Source organism: Capra hircus, chromosome 1 (assembly GCF_001704415.2).
Source record: "Capra hircus breed San Clemente chromosome 1, ASM170441v1, whole genome shotgun sequence".
Lineage (NCBI taxonomy): Eukaryota > Metazoa > Chordata > Mammalia > Artiodactyla > Bovidae > Capra > Capra hircus.
In genome coordinates, this window is record NC_030808.1 from 21,408,985 (window position 1) to 21,433,232 (window position 24,248).

Below are 24,248 nucleotides of genomic sequence, written 5' to 3' on the forward strand. Positions count from 1 at the left end.
AAGTGCCAAGTATTATGAATGGAGATGATAAGTAATTCTCCATAAGAAACATTGAAACAAGTTTCAGTGACAGGCTAATTTTATAAGAATTGTAAGAAAATGCCACAAATGTAGGTTGTTTTCCCTAATATACTCAAAGCCCTAATTCTATGAGTCTAAAACTTCTGAAAATTTTTGAGAATTCTGAAGAGGAGAGAAGATAAATTTGCCATGGTAAAGCATTTATTTAATTTTGGAAAGAATTAATAGCTTGCCTTGCCTCAAGTTATTTGGATGTTAAAGTAACAAATGCAGTTTCTTTTATACCCCTTCGAATTAACCATGCTTTGGCTTACCTAAAAAGACATTTAAAATGTTTTAAAATGGCTTACATAAAATATGTAACACAACTTTGATGTGGACTTTTTTTTTTTAAGTTATTGAATGTGTTACAATATTGCTTCTTAAAATCCTTAAGCCAAGGGATCTTAGCTCCTTGACCAGGATCAAACCCACACTCTTGCATTGGAAGGCAAATTATTAGTCACAACTTTGTATATATACATATATATAATAATATAAATACATACTTCTGTTAAGAGTTTATCCATTCACCTTAAATTGTTTAATGTGTCCTATGTAGTATTGGAAACTAGAAATTGGATCTTAATTATTAGTTGTAAATAGTACCTCTCATTTTCTCCCAAGTAACTAAATTAAGAGTATTTTGTCTGAAAAATATTACTACTTTGTAACATGCCAAAGAATTGGTGCTTTCTAATTGTGGTGCTGGAGAAGACTCTTGAGAGTCCCCTGGACTGCAAGGAGATCAAACGAGTCAATCTTAAAGGAAATCAACCCTGAATATTCACTGGAAGGAAAGATACTGAAGCTGACGCTCCAATAATTTGGCCACCTGATGTGAAGAGCCGACTCATTGGAAGAGACTCTGATGCTGGGAAAGATTGAAGGCAGGAGGAGAAAGGGTCATCATCAACTCAATTAACATGAGTTTGAGCAAACTCCAGGAGACAGTGAAGGACAGGGAAGCCTGGCATGCTGCAGTCCATGGGGTCGCAAAGAGTCAGATACAATTTAGTGACTAACAACAACAACAACAAAAAGTGGTCGTGGCAGATCCTGCTAAATGCTACCGCAATATCTTTTCTGTTCATTCTTACTTCAGAAGTGAGTTTTTTTGGAGAGGCAACATCCCATACTTTTAAATTATTTTCCAGCTTCCTCTGCAGCTTGGGATGAGTATGTGACATAACTCTGACCTACCTTCTTGAAATACCGACATGAGGCTGGAGATAAAGCAATGAATTTGCAACCAACAATCAACAGACATGTAATGGGTGGTTGAGCCAAGGGCAGAAGCAGCCAGTGGTGTCATGTAACTGCTCTGGCCATGTTTGTCCTTTCTACCTTGGAACTTCTTTCTGCCTAAGAAAAATAAGCCCTTAGTTGTTTACACTTGTTTTCCTTCTTTCCTTCTTTCCTTCTTTGTGTTTTTGAACCTTTGACCCTTAATTTATGGTTAAACATTTTGTTAAATTGTCATTTGTTGGCTGTCTGCTTCTGGCCAAGATGGAATAAAAAGGAAGTGGTTTAACTTAAGAAGAAAATACACGAAACGTTTTTTTTCAAGACCTTATGCATCACAGTCGACATTAATTCTTGTCTGTTATCTCTGTAAAATCATAGCTCTGGCAATACAGGGAAAGCAGAGTCTGTTGTGTAATACCTGGAGATTGTTGCACAAATGCTTGGAACAGAAAGCCAGAAGCAATGTTCAGACAGAATTAGTGTTGACTAAAGCTGGATTAATATTTATGCCTAGTTCCTGTGGTACTCCACTGTAACACATTCTCAATCATTCATTTAGTCTTATTCTCTGATGACCATATTACATTTTCTGTTATGTCTATTAAAAGTTGAAAAATAGCAATAAACACATAATCATCCCCAAGTATATTAATGATAAGCTGAGTGCTATAAGTATGAACTCAGAATCAACCCTGTATCCCTTCCTTTGACACACAAAAATGCATATGTGTCATTTTCCTTTTAAATGTTTTGGAAACATATTTTTCAAAATTTTCACAAATATCAGATAATTTTTTAGTTTATGATGTTATTTTTACATTTTGCTAATATGCCTATTCATTTTTCTTTTTCTCTTGTGCTGCCCTCATGAGATAAAATGTTACTATCATTGATCAGCTATGATAACTAAGCATGGGTTCAATCTGGTCAGTCTGTAAATAGCAAGTGACAAAGCTTGGTTACCTAGTCAGCAATCATTAACAAAAGAAGCTGAAATGGAGCAGGACCCTATGGATCCTTGTCCCCCATGTCCTCTGCCTGACTTTAGTCTATGGAAAAACTTTTGCCAAAGAATAAGCCTAATCAGAGATGTGAGAACATACAGAAACAAAGGAAAACAGTCAAAGGAGACCAAATAATAAAATGTACTCATTAAGCATAGTCAAGGACTTTTAGTTTCTTCTCAAAGCCTATAGATAATACTCTGGGCCACATCCTGTGAGCTGTTTAATAGACACTGAAAGCACCCCACCAGGTGTAGAAGTTAACTACATGATGATCAGGCTTTAGCCATGACATAGCTGACAATTCTGAGAACAGGCCGCAAGAAATGGAAGCAAAGTGGCCCTGGAATTGAAGATGAACTGTACTTAAAACAATCAAGATGATGCTGGTCAGACCACTGACCAATTTCAAGGTGACTGTCAGAGCTAACTATGCTGTTTCTGTATGTAGCCCCCTCTGTCTAGAAAAGCTCTTGCTCCCTGATTGTTTGAGCTGGAGGGAACTGGCCTTTGGACAGGAGTCTGTCCTCCCCCTGCCCCCAACTGTCCACATACAAAATAAAGCAAACTTTCCTTTACCTCAACCTTGACACTTCATTGGCTTTTAGAGAGGTCTGCAGCCAGACCCCACTTTTGGTCACAAAACCAATCAGCCTTTACCAGGTTTATTACCCATTACCTTGGCGCCATTAACCCAATGGCGTAGCAGTTGCCATACAAATTACTGAGGTAGTCTTCATTTTCATGAAAAAGATTTAGAGAAATGTGGCTCAGAATATTGCCAGAAGTCCTGATTTCTATATTCCACAGATGGTCTACTTACTCGGAAAATGACAGCTAGAAAAGCAAGAGCTAGGCTAACTGAAAGGACTAGAAAGAGATCCACCCTGCTACTGCCTTCTCAGTGTTGCTTAATCTCACCAAGATCATATTGTACACAATTGAGGACCATATCTTATTTTAATATCCAATTATCCCCAAGTTGCTGTGTATACAATAGACTATCATAAATATTGGCTGTTTCACCCTTTTTGTTTACTTAAAACTGTGTCCTATGTGATCTTGTTTGTAAACATGAGACTATATATAACTACAAGAAACTATGAATGTTAATATCTAAGTGGTTATTAAATATTTTCTATATTCCAGAAAGTGTTCTCTCTGTCCTAAATGTTGTGTCATCTCATTTAATTTCCAAAAAAAGAAACTTTAAGGGGTAGATAAAATTCTTACACCCAAATAAGTTCAGAGAAATAAGTTAATTTGCCCAAGTTTGCACATCTAGAAAGCTGTGGAGATGAGATTTAACATAGATATTCTGTCTCTAGATTCTGAACTCTTTTAACTACAATAAAATTTTCTTATTTTAATTTTGTTGATTATTTTTCCCAGAATAAAAGCCCTCTAGATCAGTTATAACTATGTTATTTTCATGTGTATTAAAATACTTCATTACATCCTCTTAACACTAACTTAGATATCAAAGTTAAATTGAGAAGCATGTGAAACTGCCTTTATTCAACCATTTTTTACCTACAATGATAACTAATTCATTTGGGTTTAACTAATATTATATTTGAAGAAGAACCCAGACCCCAAGACAAATACCATTTATCTACTTGAAGGATATTGGTTTAAAATTCTCCTCTCCCATTCTTTAATTATAGACTCTAAGTGGCTCTTCCAGAAATGAGACATATTATTAGAGAACTGAAATGAGCATCAACAGTTTTATAGTCACCTGGGTCTGGATTTTACAATTTGTTGTCTAAGATCCTCCTGGTATCTTATCATGTTTGGTAAAAAAGGGTGGGAGGTAATACCTTCCTTATGTTCTTCAGTGAGAATTGAAAGTAATAAATTATTCTAGTGCTTTGTACATCACTTGGCATATAGTGGGCTTTCAGTAATAAATATTCTTGTCCTAAAGTAATTCAACTTAATGCTGCTTAGAATTTCCTTCTGTTATCAAAGATGAATATTTCTGCACGTCAAAAATAATAATTATTTTCTTACTCTATTTTTTAAGTTACAATTTGAAATAAATCAATCATTTAATCAATGCAAGAGATCCAGACTTGATTCCTGGGTCAAGAAGATCCCTTAGAATAGGCAGTGGCTACCCACTCCAGGATTCATGCCTGGAGAATTCTGTGGACAGAAGAACCTGGTGCACTATAGTCCATGGGGTCACATAGAGTGAGACATGACTGAGAAAAATTTAAATTTACTGCTTCTCTATAATCCAGTCTTTTAAATTTCTCGCATTTTGCTTCAAAGACCACTTAAATCATTGAACAAACTTGATGGACATAGTAGAAATTAGAATGAAATATTAATTGTTTAAAAAACACAATATATTGAGTAATAATGGCTTAGTCATTTAAAATTTTACTTTTTTATTCTTTAACCGTATTTTATAAATATAAATATTTATGACATATATACTATATAAATATTATATAAATATATTTATACTATATATAAATATATAAACTATATTATACATGCATGCATATATACTAATGTCACTTCAGTCACCTCCGACTCTGCGATCCTATAGACTGCAGCCCCAAAAGCTTCTTCTGTCCGTGAGATTCTCCAGGCAAGAATACTGGAATGAGTTTCCATGCCCTCCAGAGGCTCTTCCCAATACAGGGATTGAAGCTGCATCTCTGATGTCTCCTGGATTGGCAGGTAGGTTCTTTACCACTAGCACCACCTGGGAAGCCCATACATGAGATAAATATATAAATCTATCTATCTACATTTGTACAAACCCTAAGTATATGGCCTGATGATTTTCACAAACTGAACCAATACACAGACCCAGATCAAGAAACAGTACATAACCATTTTCTAGAAGCCCACCTTGTTTACCCTATCATTACCCATCGTTGGAAAAGACTCTGATGCTGGGAATGATTGAGGGCTGGAGGAGAAGGGGGCAACAGAAGATGAGATGGTTGGATGGCATCCTTGACTCAGTGGACATGAATTTGAGCAAACTCTGGGAGACAGTGAAAGATAGGGAAGCCTGGTATGCTGCAGTTCATGGGGTCACAAAGAGACAGACACGACCGAGCGACTTAACATCAGCAACCAAGAGTAACCAGTATCCCAACTTCTAGGAGTATAATTGTCTTTTACTTTTTTAAAAAACAAACTTTCATATCAATGGAATCATGGGATCATATAAGAGTATTCTTTGTGCTTTACTTCTTTCACTCCATATTATGCATGTGAGATTCATTGGTGTTATTGCCTGTAGTGGTTGTTCATTCTTATAGCTGTGTAGAATTCCATGGTATGAAGATACCACAATATATCTACATGACTGTTGACATACCATTAGACTGTTAAATTATGCAATGTCTCTGACTGACTTATTACAGATGTAAAGAAGCTAAGACATAAACTTTAACTGATGTTAATGAAATATACAATTCCTTTCTTAAGAGATTTCAACAAATATTTATTCAATGCCTACTGAACACAAAACATAGTGGTAAGTACTACAGGAATATAAAGACAGGACAACACTTTCAGTAGCTAATGTTTTAAGCAAGGAAATTTTAGATAATATAGGGTTTTACAATTTAAGTTAACATTTCATAAATACCTTTAGGGGATGAAGCAAGGTTATGCAAAGTTGTTAAGGAGAAAAAGAGGATAGAAGAAATGACTGACGGGTCTGAACAGGTTAAAACATTTTATTAAAATAATCTTGAAAGGAAAATATAATTGAAGTTTGGAAACTTCAAATTTGAAGGGCAATTCAGAGAAATAATGTTGCTTCTATTACATAAAGCTACCAAATGAAAAAGCCATTCAAAATATAATTAGTACCACAAATTAACAATTACTTGTGAATGCATACCATCTGATATATAACTCACTGAGCTTAATCAATTAAAAAATGACATTCCATAGAAAATACTGGCTTTTTACTCAAATGGTACAAATATTATAAAATATTATTTTTAAATAAAGCATACCATAAATAATATATACTTTCTCTTTCAAAAAAGCAGCTGAATAACTCAAAGTTTTTCTGATTCCTCCAAAATTTTATATACTGTACAGTAACTCAAAACTTTGTTCATATGTAAATAGGTGTCTATATAGTATTACTCTAAAGTGCCTAATGATTTATTCTACAAATGTTTGTTGAGTATCAACAATCTGAAAGCACTATGCTAGCAACCCAACATACAAAGATAATAAAACTAGGCTCTTGCCTTCAAGTAGCTTTAAGGGGAGGCACACTAAAAGAATTTAAACAGATTTTGGTCCTTGCCATGATAAAGGTATGCACATAGGGCTAGTCAGAGCATACCAAAGGGTATCTAGATAAGACCGGAGACCAAGGAAAGAAACCAAGAGATACTTTGTGCAGAAGATAACTCCAGAACAAAGTCAGAGACTTAAAGGATAAGTGGCATTTTGCACTTTGGAAAATCAGTAAAAGGCATATATTCAGGAGGGCAGAATGGAAGAAAGAAGGTTGGACACAGTTCAGGATGGTTAGAACTATGGTGCTTATCTCTGTTTGTGCCAACCTAGGCCTACTTTTTGGCATTTCTCTCCTGTCTTTATTTTTTCAAATAATATTTTTTTATTTGGTATAATCCATAAATAACTGTTTATTTTTCGCCCCTGAGTCTCCTGTTATTCCGGCTTCTGTTAGCATGTCAAAGAAAAGTCCTCTCTTGTGTATCAAATTCTGTGGTGTTTCAAATTCTATAATTCTTCCAGAGTCTAGAACAAGTACCCTGCAATGTGAAAAGAATCCAGTCAGGTAACCTATAATCAGTATTTCAGTTCACCTATCTTGTTCTTGCAACTGTAAAGTTTAATTACTAGGTAAGTTCTATCAGTACGAAATAAAAGTACAATTTGACTCAGGAAATATATCAAGTTTTCTAATATTCTCTTAGCATTAACGCTTTCCTCTAATTATTTTGGAAAGTATCTTCCATACTATTAGGGACACTTTGTATCTCTCAGCACAGATAAAATCCATTATTAGTGGCAAGTAATTACTGTGTTTCGGATGTGCAATAGCTATCTCTATAGAAATTATTTTACTTCTGAAAACAAATAAAGCATACCTGTCTGAATCAATGATAGAATGCAGTCTGTGAGCAATCGTCAGGATGGTGCAATCAGAAAACTCCTTCCTGATTGTGGTCTGCACCAAGTTATCAGTCTCAAAATCGATGGAGGCTGTTGCCTCATCCAAGATGAGAATTTTTGTTTTTCTCAGCAAAGCACGAGCAAGACAGACTAGCTGTCGTTGTCCAACACTGTTATAAAAAATAGTAAAATGGTCTCAACAATGGATTTTATGTTCACACACTTCCTATTCTAAAATTCTGATGACATTGTTATTCTCTTCCTAAGCCACATTCATTCATTCTTTAAGAAGTATTCCCTGAGTGATTATGCCAGCCTCTGGTTCAAGTTCTGCAAACAGAACAATGAATTAAACAGACCAAAGTCTGTGGGTTTTCATGGGGAGACAAAAAATAAACAAGATAAATGAGCAAAAGGCATAGGAAGAATTCGAACATACAGAAAGGCAGGATGTAAAATGTGGGCATGAGGTGGAGATTTTTGATGAGCATGCCAAAGAAATCCTCACTGAGATGATGCCTTTAGATTCAAGACCTGAAGAAAATGGAAAGTGAATCCTACAGATGTCCAACGGGAACTTGCTCCTGGCAAAGTGATTGGCCGATGTAAAATTCCTGAGGCAGGCAGGAACTGGCCTGGCATATTCAAGGAACTGTAAGAAGCCAACGAGGCCAAGGTGGCAGAAACAGAGAGAGGGAGAGCGGGGAGTAAGCAAAGAAGCAGCTGAGTCATGCAGGCTGCGTCTCTTAGGTGCAGAGAGGGTCTGATTGATTTTCCTTAGGTTTCTGACAGTGATGAAGAAAAAGCAGCATTTTGTTGTCGTTGCTCAGTCTTTCAGTCATGTCTGACTCTTTGCAACCCCACAGACTGGAACATGCCAGGCTTCCCTGTCCTTCCTATCTCCCAGTTTGCCCAAACATTTTTTTCAGGAAGAAAGCTATTAGGGTAGGAGTCTTTACTAAGGAGGAGTCAGTTAACTAATGACTTTCCACACTGCATTGTTGCTTTCTTTCCCCTCCATTTTCCTTCACCAGCAGTTTTCCAGCTGGTGGCTACCATTTTATTTATTCCTGTCTCTCTTTTCTAGAAGGAATGATGTGCTTTGAAAAACAAAATGCATGGTGGCTCAGGAGTGACTTCCCTCTGGGGCCAACTTGTTTCTAAAAAGCCTGGAATGAGTAACTCAGGCAAGCTCTGTTCTTTTAAGCTTACCTGAGGTTTTCACCACCCTCTGAAATCTCATGCAGCAGCTTCTTGGGAAGGGACTGCACAAACTCTTTTAAGTGACATAGTTCCAGCACCTCCCATAGCTCATGATCAGGATACTTGTCTAGGGGATCCAGGTTCATTCGAAGGGTTCCAGAAAATAAAACAGGATCCTAGAGAACAGAATAATCACTGGTAATCTTATTGTCACATGAGGCATGGGTACATTAAATAAGGAAAAAGCAAAATGATGAAAAACTAAATAGTTATCAAATTCATTTTATATTGAAACCAAAAGCAGAAGGTCAGAATAAGCTGTGTTTGATTAAATTATAAACTTCCTGATTCTTCTTCTTTCTCTAGTTCATAATGTTGACAACAGCTTTCCAACCACAATAATAATGATGATAGTAGACACCATTTAGTCAGGGATATAATATAATATGGGCTTCCCAGGTGGCTCAGTGGTAAAAGAATCCAGCTGCCAATGCAAGAGACGGGGGGGTTTGATCCCTGGGTCGGGAAGATCCACTGGAGAAGGAAATGGCAATCCACTTCAGTATTCTTACCTGGAGAATCCCATGGACAGAGGAGCCTTGTCGGCTACAATCCAAGGGGTTGCAAAAGAGTCAGACATGAGCTAGCAACTAAACAACAACATAATATATAATATAGAGAAGAACAGAATAAATGTATCTATAGTATGTATATAATATTATCAATTAGCCCACCAACCCAGAAATAAGGAAGCAAACACGCTTGTTAGACAGATAGCGAACTCGAGGTTTCACAAAGCTCCTGTCCAAGGACACACAGAAAGTAAGTGCTTAAGCAGAATGCGAAGACAATAAGCCCATGCTTTTTCTAATGCATTTACACGTCTAGTGAAACTGCATTTTACTACACCTGTTTTGATTTATAAGAAAGGAATGACAGTTTCTTTTCTCCACCAATTTTTTCCCTGCCAAATTTCCAGATTTTACTTAAATTTGTTCCAAAGTAAATTCATGAATGCCAGTATATGTTTAAACAATATGACAAAGAGATGATAGCATTTTTAGAAGCAAATATAAACATACTTCATAAATTCTCAGCTCAGATCTTTCAAACACAACTGAATGAGTCATATTTGACTGTAGAAGCATATTATTGAGCCGATTTGCATACTTGTTAATGATCAAGTTCCTTTGATGCCACAGATGGAAAAATCAAAGGAGTTGGAAACAAAGATCTAACTGAATTATGGTTCCTTTAATTATAAAAAAAAAATTTTTCTAAACCTCAAGTCAAAAAGTCAAAAAAGTCAAAATTCAACAAAGTACCAACTAATAAGCAAAAGCCTTACTAATTGCTTTTTTTCTTCTAAGAAATACCAGTGTGTTTCAGTATGATTTCTCCATTTTAATTTTATTTGTATTTACTATTATGAAGGAAACTTGCAAAGCAACATACTAGTTTTTCAAATAGATAAATGCACTTAGGAAGAATGCATCAGGGTAGAGTATTTAATAGGACTTAATTACATAGTTATTTTTCACAATTTATTTAAAATAATTTGGCTCTCAAATCCAAATGTATAGGCTTGAAAGGAATATATTCTTAAAAAAACAACAACAAAAAAGTTTACCAGAGGGAGTTAAGAAAGACTAGCAGCAAAACCGTCTTTACCTGTGGAATAATATTAAGTTTGCCACGAAGGTCATGAAGCCCAATAGTAGATATGTCAATTCCATCGATTATAATTTTGCCTCCCGATCTTTCTACAATTCGAAATAGGCAGTTTGATAGTGTTGATTTGCCTGCTCCAGTTCGTCCTACAATTCCAACCTATAATGAATTAATCATAAACAATTTACACCACACTTTGTGTAAGGGAAGGAGACATTTGTACTGACCAAAAAATACATTATGTGTCTGGTAAATGGGATCTAACTGCCAACTAGAGTAAACTTGACTATCATGGAGGACTTAACGTGACTTTCAAGGCTCCATCTTTATCTAGGTACCACTTACTATGGTGGCTCAGAGCTACAGAATCTGCCTGCAGTGAGGAAGACCTGGGTTTGATCTCTGGATAGGGAAGATCCCCTGGAGAAGGAAATGACAACTCTTTTCAGTTTTCTTGCCTGGAGAATTCCATGGACAGAGGAGCCTGGTGGACTACAGTCCATTGTGTTGCCAAGAGTCGCACCCACCTGAGCAACTAACACTTTCACTTTACTCACTAGAGAGGCTTGGGCTAATTTGTGTGTTTCCTCTGGTTCTGAACAGTTTAGTTATCACCCAGCAAGAATGGCCCCAGACAGAGCAGATCATCCCTGAACCATCCCTGAACTAGCCATTAAATGTGGGGTTTAAGGAGAGACCGATAAAGGGGTTGATTCCATGAGACTTGCCGAACGAGGCTTCTCTTCCATTCTTCCTCCAAAACAAACAAGCAAGCAAAGGAGATGGGATATCTCCCTGTGCTGAGATAGGCTAGAAAATCTAAAGGAGTGCCTGCAAAACAACTATTGCATCGAAACTACCAAGGGTGATCACAGATTATGTCTGAGGATTTTGGACTTTTGGACAAAGATGATCAGCTTGTCATAGGCATCCAGTGACTGCAGTGTTCCTTTGGCCATGAGATCTAAAGCAACCTCTTCTGGGTGTTGGTTAGTGTTTTGGTGTTAATGGAAACAGTGGATGGAGAGAACATTTGGTGGTTGGTTTGCCCTAATTAAAGATCTTAAATCTGACATACTACATCTGAAAACCAGGAATACACTGAATGAAATAGAATAATTAAAATTCCACAATTATTTCCAAAAATTAATTCGTCCTTGAGGCTGCCTCAGTGGACCTGGTTTAGAGGGTTAGGAAAGGAGAATTTGGGTTTATCTGAAACAAGTCTTAGGAAAGGGGAAAGTGGAATACTGCTGTTCATTAAAAAAATTTTTTTTACCTTTATTTATTTGTAAAATATCAATCTGATCAGGGAAATAATATGTTTTCATAAAACGCTTTGAAAAAATATAGAAGCGAAAATCATCTAAATCCCAACACCTGGAGAGAATCACTGTTTATATTTTGTAACCATTCTTTTTGCTATTAGTAATATGTCTATCTGTTTGCTTTTTTAAAACACAAAAATGATACATTGTCAAAAGATTTGTATATTGTTCTTATTAACTAAATTACGTCTCAAGAATTTCCCTATTTCACTGATAGTCTTGGAAAACATAATGTCACTGACTATACAAACATTCTCACCTGTGTATTACTGGATAGTAACTATTATCTTACTGTCTTATTGCTGCACTTCACTTACTAGAGGAAGTAAAAATAAAATAAACTAATAATACTGGATGTGTAGCCAAAGGAAATGAAATTTGTATGATGAAGAGAAACATGCATTCTCAAGTTCATTGCAATACTACAGTAGCCTAGAAGATATCAAAACAACCTAAATACGTGCTATGGATGAATGGATAAAGAAAGTATATATATATATATATAATTCTGCCATAAAAAATGTAGAAAATCCTGCTATTTGTGGTAACATGGGTGAACCTGTAGGACATTAAGCTAAGCAAAAGAAGCCAGACAGAGGAAAATATTTTATAATCTCACTTACATGTAGAATCTCAAAATGTCAAATTCACAGACAGTAGATAGTGCTTACCAGGGGTTGAGTAGGAAAATGGGAAGATATTGGTCAAAGGGTATAAACTTTCAGTTATAAGACACATAAATTCTAGATATCTAAGAAATAGTATGGTGACTATAGTTAATAACACAGAAATTTGCTAAGAGAGCATAAGTGCTTAAAATTATGATAATAATTTCACAATTTATGCATATTAAGCTGTATACCCTATGTATACTGTACTCTCTAAATATACACAATTTTCATTTGTTAATTATACCTCAATGTAGGTAAACATAGTAAAATCATGTTTCAGAATAGATTATGAACAATTTAAAATATATATTTTTATTTGTAGAGGAAAAATTTATTCTTTACATACCAACAACGTCTTTACTATTTTTAAATGAAATTTGAACAAATGACCATCTTATACTCAATACCACAGTATATTTTGGCCTTGAGAATAAATATATTCAGATAAAAGGTAAAGTGAAACTTATGAAATATTTATGGTACCTTCTCTTCTCCATGAGTCTGGAAAGTGATATCTTGTAATGCTAAACCAAGATCATCTCGGTATCGAGCTCGATAATCAACAAACTCCACTACCCCTTTATTGGGCCATTGTGATGGAGGCCTCTTAGACGTTATCCAGGGTGCCTTAAAACAAATAAATACTTTTTAAACTGCAATTACAATAAAAATACCTTCCCTCCAAAAAAAAAATTGTTCTCAGGCATAAAAACAGAAGTGATGAAACAAAAATGAGGAAAGACAACATTTGTAAATATTATAATTTTTCTGAAAATAGTTTTAAATAATACCAACATAAAACTTCTCATCTAGTTATAAGAAGATTTTATAAATCAATTTTCACACATAAAATGGCTTCCATCTTCTATTAAGTTATCAAGAAAAGTCTTCTATAACTTTATAAAGGATATGAAAGTAACCTAAAATTTTAACTGACGGGACAGTTTGTCATTTATACTGAGTGTTTACCACACCAGTCAATGCTTTAGTTGTTGGAGATTTAGCAGTGAGAAAAACACAATAAATAATAAACATAAACTCTCCCTTCAGGAGAGTACTTGCTGGTGATGAGAGACAGAAAGAATCTTACAGTTTATGCAGAATACTCTTGCTGTTGTTGCTCAGTTGCTAAGTTGTATTCAACTCCTTTGTGACCTCATGGACTGTGGGTCACCAAGCTCCTCTGTCCATGGGATTATCCCAGCAAGAATACTGGAGTGGGTTGCTGTTTCCTCCTTCAGGGGATCTTTCCGACCCAGGGATCAAACCCGTGTTTCCTGCAGTGGCAGGTGGATTCTTTATCACTGGCCACCAGGGAGGCCCATGCAGAATGTTAGTTGACCATAAAGTTTTGAAGGTCAAGAAATAGGCAGTGTTGGTGCAATTTTAAGAAGGGTGGTTAAGAAAGTCTTGACTGGACCTGATTGGGAAACAAGCCATTTGGATATCAGAGGAAGGGTTTTCCAGGTAAAAGAAGCTGGGTATATAATCTGAGGACCTGAGACACTGGAGGAAGAACAGGAGGTAGAATACACAGAAGAGTGCGTCCGGCCAGTGAGGGGAAGTGTTTTCATGAAAGGAAGTGATCACAAGCAACAAAAGATAGGCTAGGTAAAGTGAAGACTGAGAGGCTGCCGCTGGTGACGTTGACCAAGGCAGGCGCAGTGAAGAGGTGGGAGTTAAAGCCTGTGTGAAGAGGTTCCAACAAAGAACGAGAAAAGGAGTTAGACAGAGCAAGTACAGGAACTATTCCCAAGAATTTTGCTGTAAAGAGGAGCAGAGAAATGGGGCTATTGAGTAAATATGGTTATTTGGACATATTTACTTTTTTCCACATCAAGAGTTTTTGTAATGGTATCTCTTACCTTACCAGGCATCAAATTATATAAGGGTAATTTTTAAAAATGTGTGTGCACACACACACATTTTATTGTCTTTTTTTGCAAAATAAAAAATATATATTAATAGCAAAAGGTTTGGAAAATACAGAAAACAACTTTTTTTCCTTTCTTTTGTCCATGCCATGTGGCATGTGGGATCTTGGTTTCCAGACCAGGGATCAAAACCGCATTCCCTGAATTGGAAGTGAAGTGGAATCTTAACCACTGGACTACTAGGGAAGTCCTGAGAATGATAAAATTTTTATATAGTCCTTACATAGCAGTAGGCTGAACAAACTAAATATTGATAATTATGATTGTTATTGTGAAGGTAGACTAATCTTTCAAGAAATTTTTGTGAAAAATGAAGGTAAGACTCAGGGAAGAATCTGGAGGAAGAATCAACATTTAGGTAGGAGTTGGAGTATGCAGAAAATATTTTAGCATATTTGTAGGCTGAAAGGAGCAAAGGGGTTAGGGTGCTGAAGTTAGGACTTAGAGAAGATGGTTAATGGAACAAGGTCTGAGAAAAGACATGAAGAGATGCTACCAAAAATACAACTGGAAATCTGTAGGTTTTTATTTGGAGGAGGAATACACCTTCCTGAGTTATGAGCAAAGGAGGAATTTTTCATGAAGATTTAGATATCTTTATAGTCAGATTGAAGAAGATATAGAAATTCAACATATAACCTTTATCATCTGCCCTGTTAATTCATGGAACTGGGAGACAGAGTAACTGAAATTAACAAAATATGCAGATAATGCAATCATTATACTCTGTCGATAGTCTAATTCTTCTGTCCCTCAAATTATACTTAATTAAAGGGAAAAAAGCAGACTGATTTATTCTCCTCTTCCTTCCCATCCACAGAGATGCTAATGATGAGTAAATGGAACAGAAGGTGTAAACAATAAAGGCATACTTAATTTTTAAATTATACAATCAGACTCTAAATAATTAAGAGATGACTATATTAAGACACTTCTCAATGTAAAATCTTCACAAAGTGGTAATCAGAGGTTGCATATTTTACTCTACATTGGGTAGGGGACAAATCACTGTGCCTCTTAAAAACAGGTGATCATGTTTCATTTTTATAACAAATACAGATTTTGTTCAGAATTGATTTTCAGAATGTCCAAGGTGCACTGCAATATCTTAAATTCTGTATCTGTTTATTGGTTATTCATGAGTGCTTACCTCTTTATCCATATCTTCATATTCACAAACTCTTTCAATGGAAACTGCATTGGCTTCAATTTCACATGCTTTCCTTACCCAAAAATTCAGGGTTTGAGTAATCTGGGAGTGAAAAACCGAGAGCTTAATGAATAAGTAGCAGTCTTTTACACAACGTTAATAATACTTTACAAAGCTTTTTTCCCAGAGTTTTAGTATATTTTATCCCTTTGAATTATTTAACAACTTAATTCAAAGTAAGCATTTTTATCTACAGACACACATATGTGCTGTTTTAGGTTTGTTCAATTCATTAATGCCATAAATAATGGTTATTTGGCAGAAGATAGACTGGTTACTATATATTAAAGGGGCCCATACTTGGTGTAAGGAAAGATGAGTACCAAGACTGATGGGATAGGCCCTAAGAAATGCACATCCTAAGCAGGGGAAAAAATTTGTGCACAGTGTTACTTTTGCCACACTTTACTATATTCCACTAGAAGGATTCTTCTAATTTTCTGACTACAACTGTCTCCTTCCCCACCCCCCACCCCCAAATTTTACGTTCTTCATACTCACCTTTCCTCAAAATACAAGTTCTCCAAGGTTATAACCTCAAATGTACTTCTGAAAGTCAAAAAGCCCTCACAATTCAAATTTTTCTTGAGTTTGTTGTTAAAAGATTTGATGGCCAACCTGACTTGAACTAACGTGGGCCTCTTTAAGGTGTTGATTTAATTCACTCAGGCTACACATTCACATGTTTCACTGCAGAACAAATAGTTTGACTACAGAGTTCTTCCCAGGCACTCCATATACTCTGTATATGCATGTGTGCATGCCAAGTTTCTTCAGGCATGTCCAACTCTTTGCAACTGTATGGAATGTAGCCCGCCAGGTTCCTTTATCCATGAGATTCTCCAGGCAAGAATCCCGGAGTGGATTGTCATGCCCTCCTGCAGGGGATCTTCCCAATCCATGGATTGAACCCATGTCTCTTATGTTTCCTGCATTGGCAAGCAGGCGCTTCACTACTAGTGCCACACCTGGGAAGCATATATATATATGCTATATATATATATGCATATATGTATATGTGTGTGTATACATATATACGTATATATATATGTATATGTATATATATTATATTTCTTTTCTAGAAGCCTAAATTCTTAATTCTGAAATGCAACTGACCTTGAAGATTTTAGATAAGCGATTAAGAGCATGTACGCAAATTATCTAAACTCACCTTATAAACAATATGTGTATATATACATAAAGCAGTATAAGACATTTTCTATTTTACAAAGGGGATCTGAACACAGTCATACCACTAGCACTTTGCAGTGTAATATACACAGAGCTTATTAGGGAAAAAAGTAAAAGCAGAGAGGAAGCAGAGCATATATTCTTCCTAGAACTTGCATTATTTCTGCTTAGGTTGGATAAACTATCAAGTTAGTGCAAAAGTAATTGCAGTTTTTGCACTGTTGAAATTAGCCATTTGATATTGGAATTCATTCTTAAATGTGGTTACATTATACATCATTTTAATGCACATTTCTTGCTTTGTGTCTTTGCTAATGACATTATTTGATGCTTATTTTATATTTATTTTAGACTATGGAAATGATGTTAGAAAAAGAGCAAATTTGAGCAATGTTATTATTCGAGTTCAAATTGGGTTGCAAAGCAGCAGATACAACTCGAAACATCATCGACGCATTCGGCCCAGGAACTGCTAATAAACATACACTGCAGTGGTGATTCAAGAAGTTTTGCAAAGGAGACAAGAGCCTTGAAGATGAGGGCATAGTGACTGGCTATGGGAAGTTGACAAGATCCAATTGAGAGGATCATCAAAGCTGATCCTCTTACAACTACATGAACAGTTGCCCAAGAACTCAACATCAACCATTCTACAGCCATTCGGCGTTTGAAGCAAACTGGAAAGGTAAAAATGTTCAGTAAGTGGGTGCCTCATGAGCTTCCCTGGTGGCTCAGATGGTAAAGAATCCATCTGCAATGCAGGAGACCTGGGTTTGATCCCTGGGTTGGGAAGAACCCCTGGAGAAGGGAATGGCAACACTTCCAGTATTCTTGCCTGGAGAACCCCATGGACAGAGGAGCCTGGCAGGCTATAGCCCATGGGGTCTCAAAGAGCTGGACATGACTGAGTGACTTTCACTTTCATGAGCTGAGAGAAATCAAAAAAACTGTCATTTGGAAGTGTCACCTTCTCTTATTCTACGCAACAACAACAAACCATTTCTTCATCAGATTGTGATGTGTGACAAAAAGTGGATTTTATACACAATCAGTGACGACCAGCTCAGTGGTTGGACCAAGAAGAAACTTCAGAGCACTTCCCAAAGCCAAACTTGCATCAAAAGAAGGTCATGATCACTATCTGGTGGTCTGCTGCCAGTCTGATTCACTACAGCTTTCTGAATCCCGGCAAAACCACTACATCTGAGAACATGCTCAGTAAATTGATGAGTTGCACCAAAAACTGCATGCTGCAGCCAGGACTGATCAACCGAAAAGGCTCGATTCCCCATGACAATGCCCTACTACATGTCACACAGCCAATGCTTCAAAAGCTGAACTAATTGGGCTACGAAGTTTTGCCTCATCTACTTTATTCACCTGACCCTTCGTCTATCGACTACCCCTTCTTCAAGCATCTCCAAAACTTTTTGCTGGGAAAATGCTTCCACAACCAGCAGGAGGCAGCAAATGCACTCCAAGAGTGCATCAAATCCTGAAGCATGGAGTTTTATGCAACAGGAATAAACTTATTCTCATTGGCAAAAATGCATTGATTTTAAAGGTTCCTATTTTGATGAATAAAGATGTGTTAGAGCCTAGTTACAAAGATTTAAAATTCATGGTCTGAGACCACAATTACCTTTGCCCCAACATAATAGATGGACAGGATATAGTAGAGAAAGGCCCTACCCTTGTCGTGTGCATGGCATGCGTGCTAAGTTGCTCCAGTCTTGTCTGACTCTTTGTGACCCTATGAACTGTAGCCCTCCAGGCTCCTGTCTCCATGAAATTCTCCAGGCAAGAATACTGGAGTGGGTTGTCATGCCACCAGGGGATCTTCCTGACCCATGGATTGAACCTGTATCTCTAACGTCTACCCTGCATTGGCAGGGGGGATCTTTATACTAGCACCACCTGGGAAGCCCCCTACCCTTGTTACACTTTACAACCTATAAGGATAGGAGAGAATGAAATGTCTCGGTAATGATGCAACACTAGGATCCTGGTCCTCTAGCACTGAGCCTTGGGGATCAGCTTTCTTTCTGTGAACTACCTTAGAACTGCTGAGCCAGCTATTTCGCTAGCAGCAAAAGAGAAAAAGAAACGCGCCTTCAGGGTAATCCAGATTTGTCTTGCATTACTTAGTTACTACCATCTCTTATTCAGACAGGAAAAGAAGAAAGCTTAATTAATTGGATTATAAACATGTCATATACCACACAATCATTATTACTTACATTTAGGGCATAGGATATAGACAAACCAACTATTGCTGAATCTATAGAATTGCCAGCCAGCACAGTAAGCACTGCAGTGAAGAACACCATTAAGTTGCCAAGAAATTCAAGTCTAACAGACAGCCACCTGAAATAATGGAAAATATTCCTGAAATGAGATGCAAAAGCTTTGGTGCACTCAATATGAACTCTCCTCTGGGAAATGAAGACATAAACATCAATAGCTGCTTTCTTTTTTTCTCACTTAGTTAGAACTCAATCAAACATAGGACGGTTGCAATGACAATAAAGAATTTATCTTCATAAAAATATGCTTTACTTTTGCAGAACTTTGCTTTTAAACTTCAGTTCAGTTCAGTTCAGTTCAGTCGCTCAATCATGTCCGACTCTTTGCGACCCCATGAACCACAGCATGCCAGGCCTCCCTGTCCATCAACAACTCCCAGAGTCCACCCAAACCCATGTCCATTGAGTCGGTGATGCCATCCAGCCATCTCATCCTCTGTTGTCCCCTTATCCTCCTGCCCTCAATCTTTCCCAGCATCAGGGTCTTTCCAAATGAGTCAGTTCTTTGCATCAGGTGGCCAAAGTATTGGATTTTCAGCTTCAACATCAGTCCCTCCAATGAACACCCAGGACTGATCTCCCTTAGGATGGACTGGTTGGATCTCCTTGCAGTTTAAGGGACTCTCAAGAGTCTTTTCCATACCACAGTTCAAAAGCATCAATTCTTCTGCGCTCAGCTTTCTTTACAATCGAACTCTCACATCCATACATGACCGCTGGAAAAACCATAGCCTTGACTAGATGGACTTCTGTTGGCAAAGTAATGTCTCTACTTTTTAATATGCTGTCCAGGTTGGTCATAACTTTCCTTCCAAGGAGTAAACTTAATCAGAATTAAAAAGAAAAAGGAAAGAACACCATCTGCAATGATGCATTTATTTTAAAATCTCATTGGAAAATCACTTACCTTTCTGATTACATGCACATTTTATACAATAAAATTAATCTCTAAAAGTTAAAATGTGCCTAAGTACTATTTAACATTCCCCCACACTGGGTGAAACGTATAGCTTTAAATTCAAAATATTATAAATTATTGTATGTAAATAAAATTTATGTTCACATATATAAATACAACATAGACTCATATCTTTAGTAATTCTAATAGCATCCTGTGTAACTTTCAAAAAATATAGGAACTTATATTTACATAAGTAGCATGGACTCTTCATATGGATATAAATAGATATACTTTAACTTAAGTGTGTATTAAATACAAGAAATATTTAAGGTTTTAATATTTTTGATGAAATGTTACTAAAAATACTCTATTTAGATGTCAATAAACAAAACATCCAAGAAGGGACTAGTCCTGAATTAGGTATGTGGATATGACTTACCTGTTTGAAATCACATTGTTGTAGAAACAGACCAAGTTCTCATTCACCACCTCTTTGTTTTGCTGGATGAACCGCTGTTCATGTCCAAACGCCCTGATAGTGGACACCCCCAGCAGAGTCTCACAGAAATGGGAAATGACTGGAGAGCGAGATGCTCCTGCCAGTCGTCGAATCTGCCGAGAGCTCGCCATGTAGTATCTCTAACAGCAAAACAGAAAGAGGTGGTCTTGCAGATGTAGCCAAAATTTCTTCAGCAGTTTGAAAATGCCAAGATACGTGTGTAGTGGGCTAATGAACAGCCCCCAGAAGTTAAATTCAAGTTCTAACCTCCATTGCCTGTGAATATGACCTTATTTGGAAAGAGGATATTAGCAGATGTCATTAATATCTTGAGATGAGATCCTTAGGGTTGGCCTGAAATCCAGTCTGAGTGTTATAAAAAATAGAAAAGGAGAAGACACAGACATAGGGAGAAACCCATGGAGGACAAGATTGGAGTGATGTACCTGAGAGCCAAGGAAAATGCCAGGGGTCACTGACAGTCACCAGAAGCTAGGACAGAAGCATGCAACAGAGGCCTACTCCTGGATTATTGGACTTGTGGCCTCTAGAACTGTGAAAGAATAAAATTTCTGTTGTTTTAAGCGACCAAGTTTGTTATAGGAGCCCCAGGAAAGGAATGTACCTTTGTAACAGTGAAAGTGAACCTGTATAGTAACAGTAAAAAGCCCAAATTCTGGATAGCACAACTCGAACATAATTGGGCAAAATTTCACCTTGGTAATGCTCTCAAACAACCATTATTGAGCACTTACTGTGGAGAAAGCTCTATGTTAAATAGTTGAAATTGTGGCCAGGTGGTTAACCCATTAAATGAAGGAAGCCTACCGAGTGCACAAGCAATAATAATTTTAGTGATAGTGAATGTGTTCAGTCATTCAGTCATGTCCAGCTCTTTGTAATCCCATGGACTGTAGCCCACCAGGCTCCTCTGTCCATGGAGTTTTCCAGGCAACAACACTGGGGAAGGTTGCCATTTCCTCCTCTAGGAGATCTTCCTGACCCAGGGATCAAACCCAGGTCTCTTGCATTGTAGGCAAATTCTTTACCATCTGAGCCACCTATACCTAACTATAATTATGGAAAATTTTTCCACTAAAAAATTTCTATATGGCCACACTTATAATTGGTGCTTCCCCTCTGGATAGTTGAGATGAGTGGACTGTGGAGAGCTAGAAGGAGTAAGCCTAAGTTAATTGGACCATCATCATTCATCAGCCCCAAATAGTTGCTATAAACTGGAAGTGAAAATAAAGAGTTGCCACATCTTGCAATTTTTTTTTTCAGGAAAATCTTTTATGTAAAATTCCTGATTTTAAAAATGTCTTCATTTTAGTAAGAAACATTGAGCTAGCTAAGTGAAAACACATCTGAAGCCACATGTGGTCTATCATCTTGGCGTTTACAAGCTCTGCTCTATGCTAAGCGCTCTGGAGAATACAAAGGATGATGGCATTCTGAGCCCGCCAGGGGACTTAAGAGATTGTCCCAACAAGAGTTTCATAACAGTTCAATGAATTGTTGAAGCCCTGGAGTCTCTCCATAAAATTATAGAGAGCTCTCAGCTTAAGAACCTTTGATCTAGATTGTTGTGTTAGTAGCTCAGTCGTGCCTGACTCTTTGCGACCCCATGGACTGCAGCCCTCTAGGCCCCTCTGTCCATGAGATTTTCCAGGCAAGGATACTGGAGTGGGTTGCCATTTCCTTCTCCAGGGGATCTTCCCAACCCAGGGATCAAACCCGGGTCTCCTGCACTGCAGGCAGATTCTTGACCAACTGAGCTACAAGGGAAGCCCCTTGATCTAAATTAGTCCTTCTCATAGATCAATGCTTCTCATATTTCAGCAAAAATTACCAAAGGATTATAAAAACACAGATTTCTGGGCCCCAACCTGAGAGACTTTTCATCCCTCCACCCCAGCTCTATTAGGGTATGATAAATAAAAAGTATACATATTTGCTTGCAAAATATGATATTTTTAAAAGAAGAGGTACAATTGGAGATTCTGATTCAATAGATAGATCCATGGGTCCAGGGACCACACTTTGAGTAGCACCAATCTAAAGCAAACTTCTTATCTTACAGGTGAAAGAAATGTAGGTTGGAAAGGGAAGTGATGTACCAAGCACAGGAGTCAAGAAAGCGACTAGAATTTGAGGCTTCTGACTCTACCTTCTGGGCTCAACCTATTAAGTTCCCCTTCACAAAACATGGTTTCTAGACTCTTTTCCATTCCTAGTCACCCTATTAGAGTGCACCAAGCACAAAATTTTCACTTGTGATACGCTTTGTTGTTTTTGGTTTTTTAAGCAGATACAATTGATTCTCAACGTCATTCATCAATTTTTTTGGTTATTTTTAAACTATAAGACATAGTGTCTGCCCCAGAGAACTTACAATCTTATTGAGCAGACAATTTTAGGCCCACTAAAAAATAAAACAACAACAAAACAACCCACAAAATAATATAGCATAATACAATAATATTCTGTAATAATATAGTATAATAAATCCATAATACCTTCATAAGTCATATCTTTGCACTGTTTTGGTAGAGAATGCTTCACACAGAAAGTAGAATATAACCTATGCAAAAAGGGTGAGTAAGATTCAGGCGGCAGAGAGAAGAGGGGCACCATAAGAAATAGGAACAATAATGATAGTAGACATGTAGAAATGAGCAAATGATTAACAGCTTGGTTTGGACAAATTGAACTCCAATAAGAATTTTAAAATTTAGATTTTGAGAAAACATTAAAGTACAAGAATGGCATCCTTTCATATAAAGAGCCTCAAAACACTATTAAATTTAATTTAAACAAGTGTTAAATTTCGTTTTTACACTATAGCCTCCCAGTGACATTATCTTGAAATTCAAATTGGCTGACTACATTTTAATTAGAATACAAAGTTGTACACCTATCATGAGAGATCTGTTTAATAGTTCTAGCAATAGTTTCTTGATAGCAGGGTAACAGGGCAAAAGGGAATATTTGTTTCTCTCTTGAATCTTCAGGCAAACTGACTTTCTGCTAAAATGTAAATAACACCTAGTTTTTGTACTGGCCATCAAAATGCACAACTCAGTTCTCTTGTTGCAGGGCACATCGCTGCCTGACAGAGTGGCTGCTGTCTTTCCAAATCCACGCCTATTTTAGAATGGAGGCCATTTTTCCCTCAAGTGGCTCCCAGGAAATGACTCAGCAGGGAAGGGGTTTTAAAACAGACTCATTCAGAGGTCACATGGGAGTATCAATGGGCAGTATTGGTTGTGGACTTTCCATTCATTCAACCAAACCTCTAATGAAACTGTTCTGCAGTCCAAGACTTCCTACCATCCTCTTCCTTTCCCTTCTTCCTCAGACTCCTAACCATCTGAGCCATTAGGGAAGCCCAACTAGTATTTGACTGTGAACTTGGAAGTTATTAAAACATAAAAATTCATGAACTTACCTGTATAGTGAAATAGAGGAAAACTAAGGGAATAACCCCCAGAATGAAGAGTGGTAAAGCTCCCACAATGACCAAAACTGTTCCAATAACATCCAGTGTACAATTCACCCAGGTCCGTAGGTAGTAATGGAAACGCATATCAATTATAAACATGTCCTGAAAAATTTGACATGAGATCACTTTATTTTTAACTCTTCATGGTTTAAAATGAGGGGAGGAAGACATATATCATTCAGTGTAAAAATAAAAACATTTACCCAGAGTGACAATCTGAATCTTAAATGATTTTTGCCTTCCTCAACTCACCCCTACATATTTTTCAGTTATAACAATTAAAAGGGTTTTACAGTCCCAAGATGTCTATGATCAAGCAATCTGCATTTCCCAGTCACAACTACATGACACTTGATTTATATGGCTGCCATATTT

At 37.0% G+C, this 24,248-nt stretch overlaps 1 protein-coding gene across 2 annotated transcripts in view; it reads right to left on the reverse strand.

Moving 5' to 3' along the window:
- The window catches only part of LOC102181811 (multidrug resistance-associated protein 1), a 100,159-nt gene continuing 80,900 nt past the window's right edge, over positions 4,990-24,248 (reverse strand). Inside the window, exons 20-28 of one of the 2 annotated variants that reach the window (XM_018053229.1) lie at positions 23,820-23,975; positions 20,306-20,505; positions 18,900-19,026; positions 15,409-15,510; positions 12,808-12,951; positions 10,326-10,484; positions 8,664-8,830; positions 7,427-7,621; positions 4,990-5,034 (exon numbers count right to left, since the gene is read on the reverse strand). In XM_018053229.1, the coding sequence (XP_017908718.1) occupies positions 5,025-5,034; positions 7,427-7,621; positions 8,664-8,830; positions 10,326-10,484; positions 12,808-12,951; positions 15,409-15,510; positions 18,900-19,026; positions 20,306-20,505; positions 23,820-23,975 (1,260 nt within the window). In that variant the 3' untranslated portion in view covers positions 4,990-5,024. Of the gene's footprint in view, positions 5,035-6,009; positions 7,088-7,426; positions 7,622-8,663; positions 8,831-10,325; positions 10,485-12,807; positions 12,952-15,408; positions 15,511-18,899; positions 19,027-20,305; positions 20,506-23,819; positions 23,976-24,248 lie in introns of those variants that run through there. The other variant, XM_018053178.1, reaches the window with a different exon arrangement.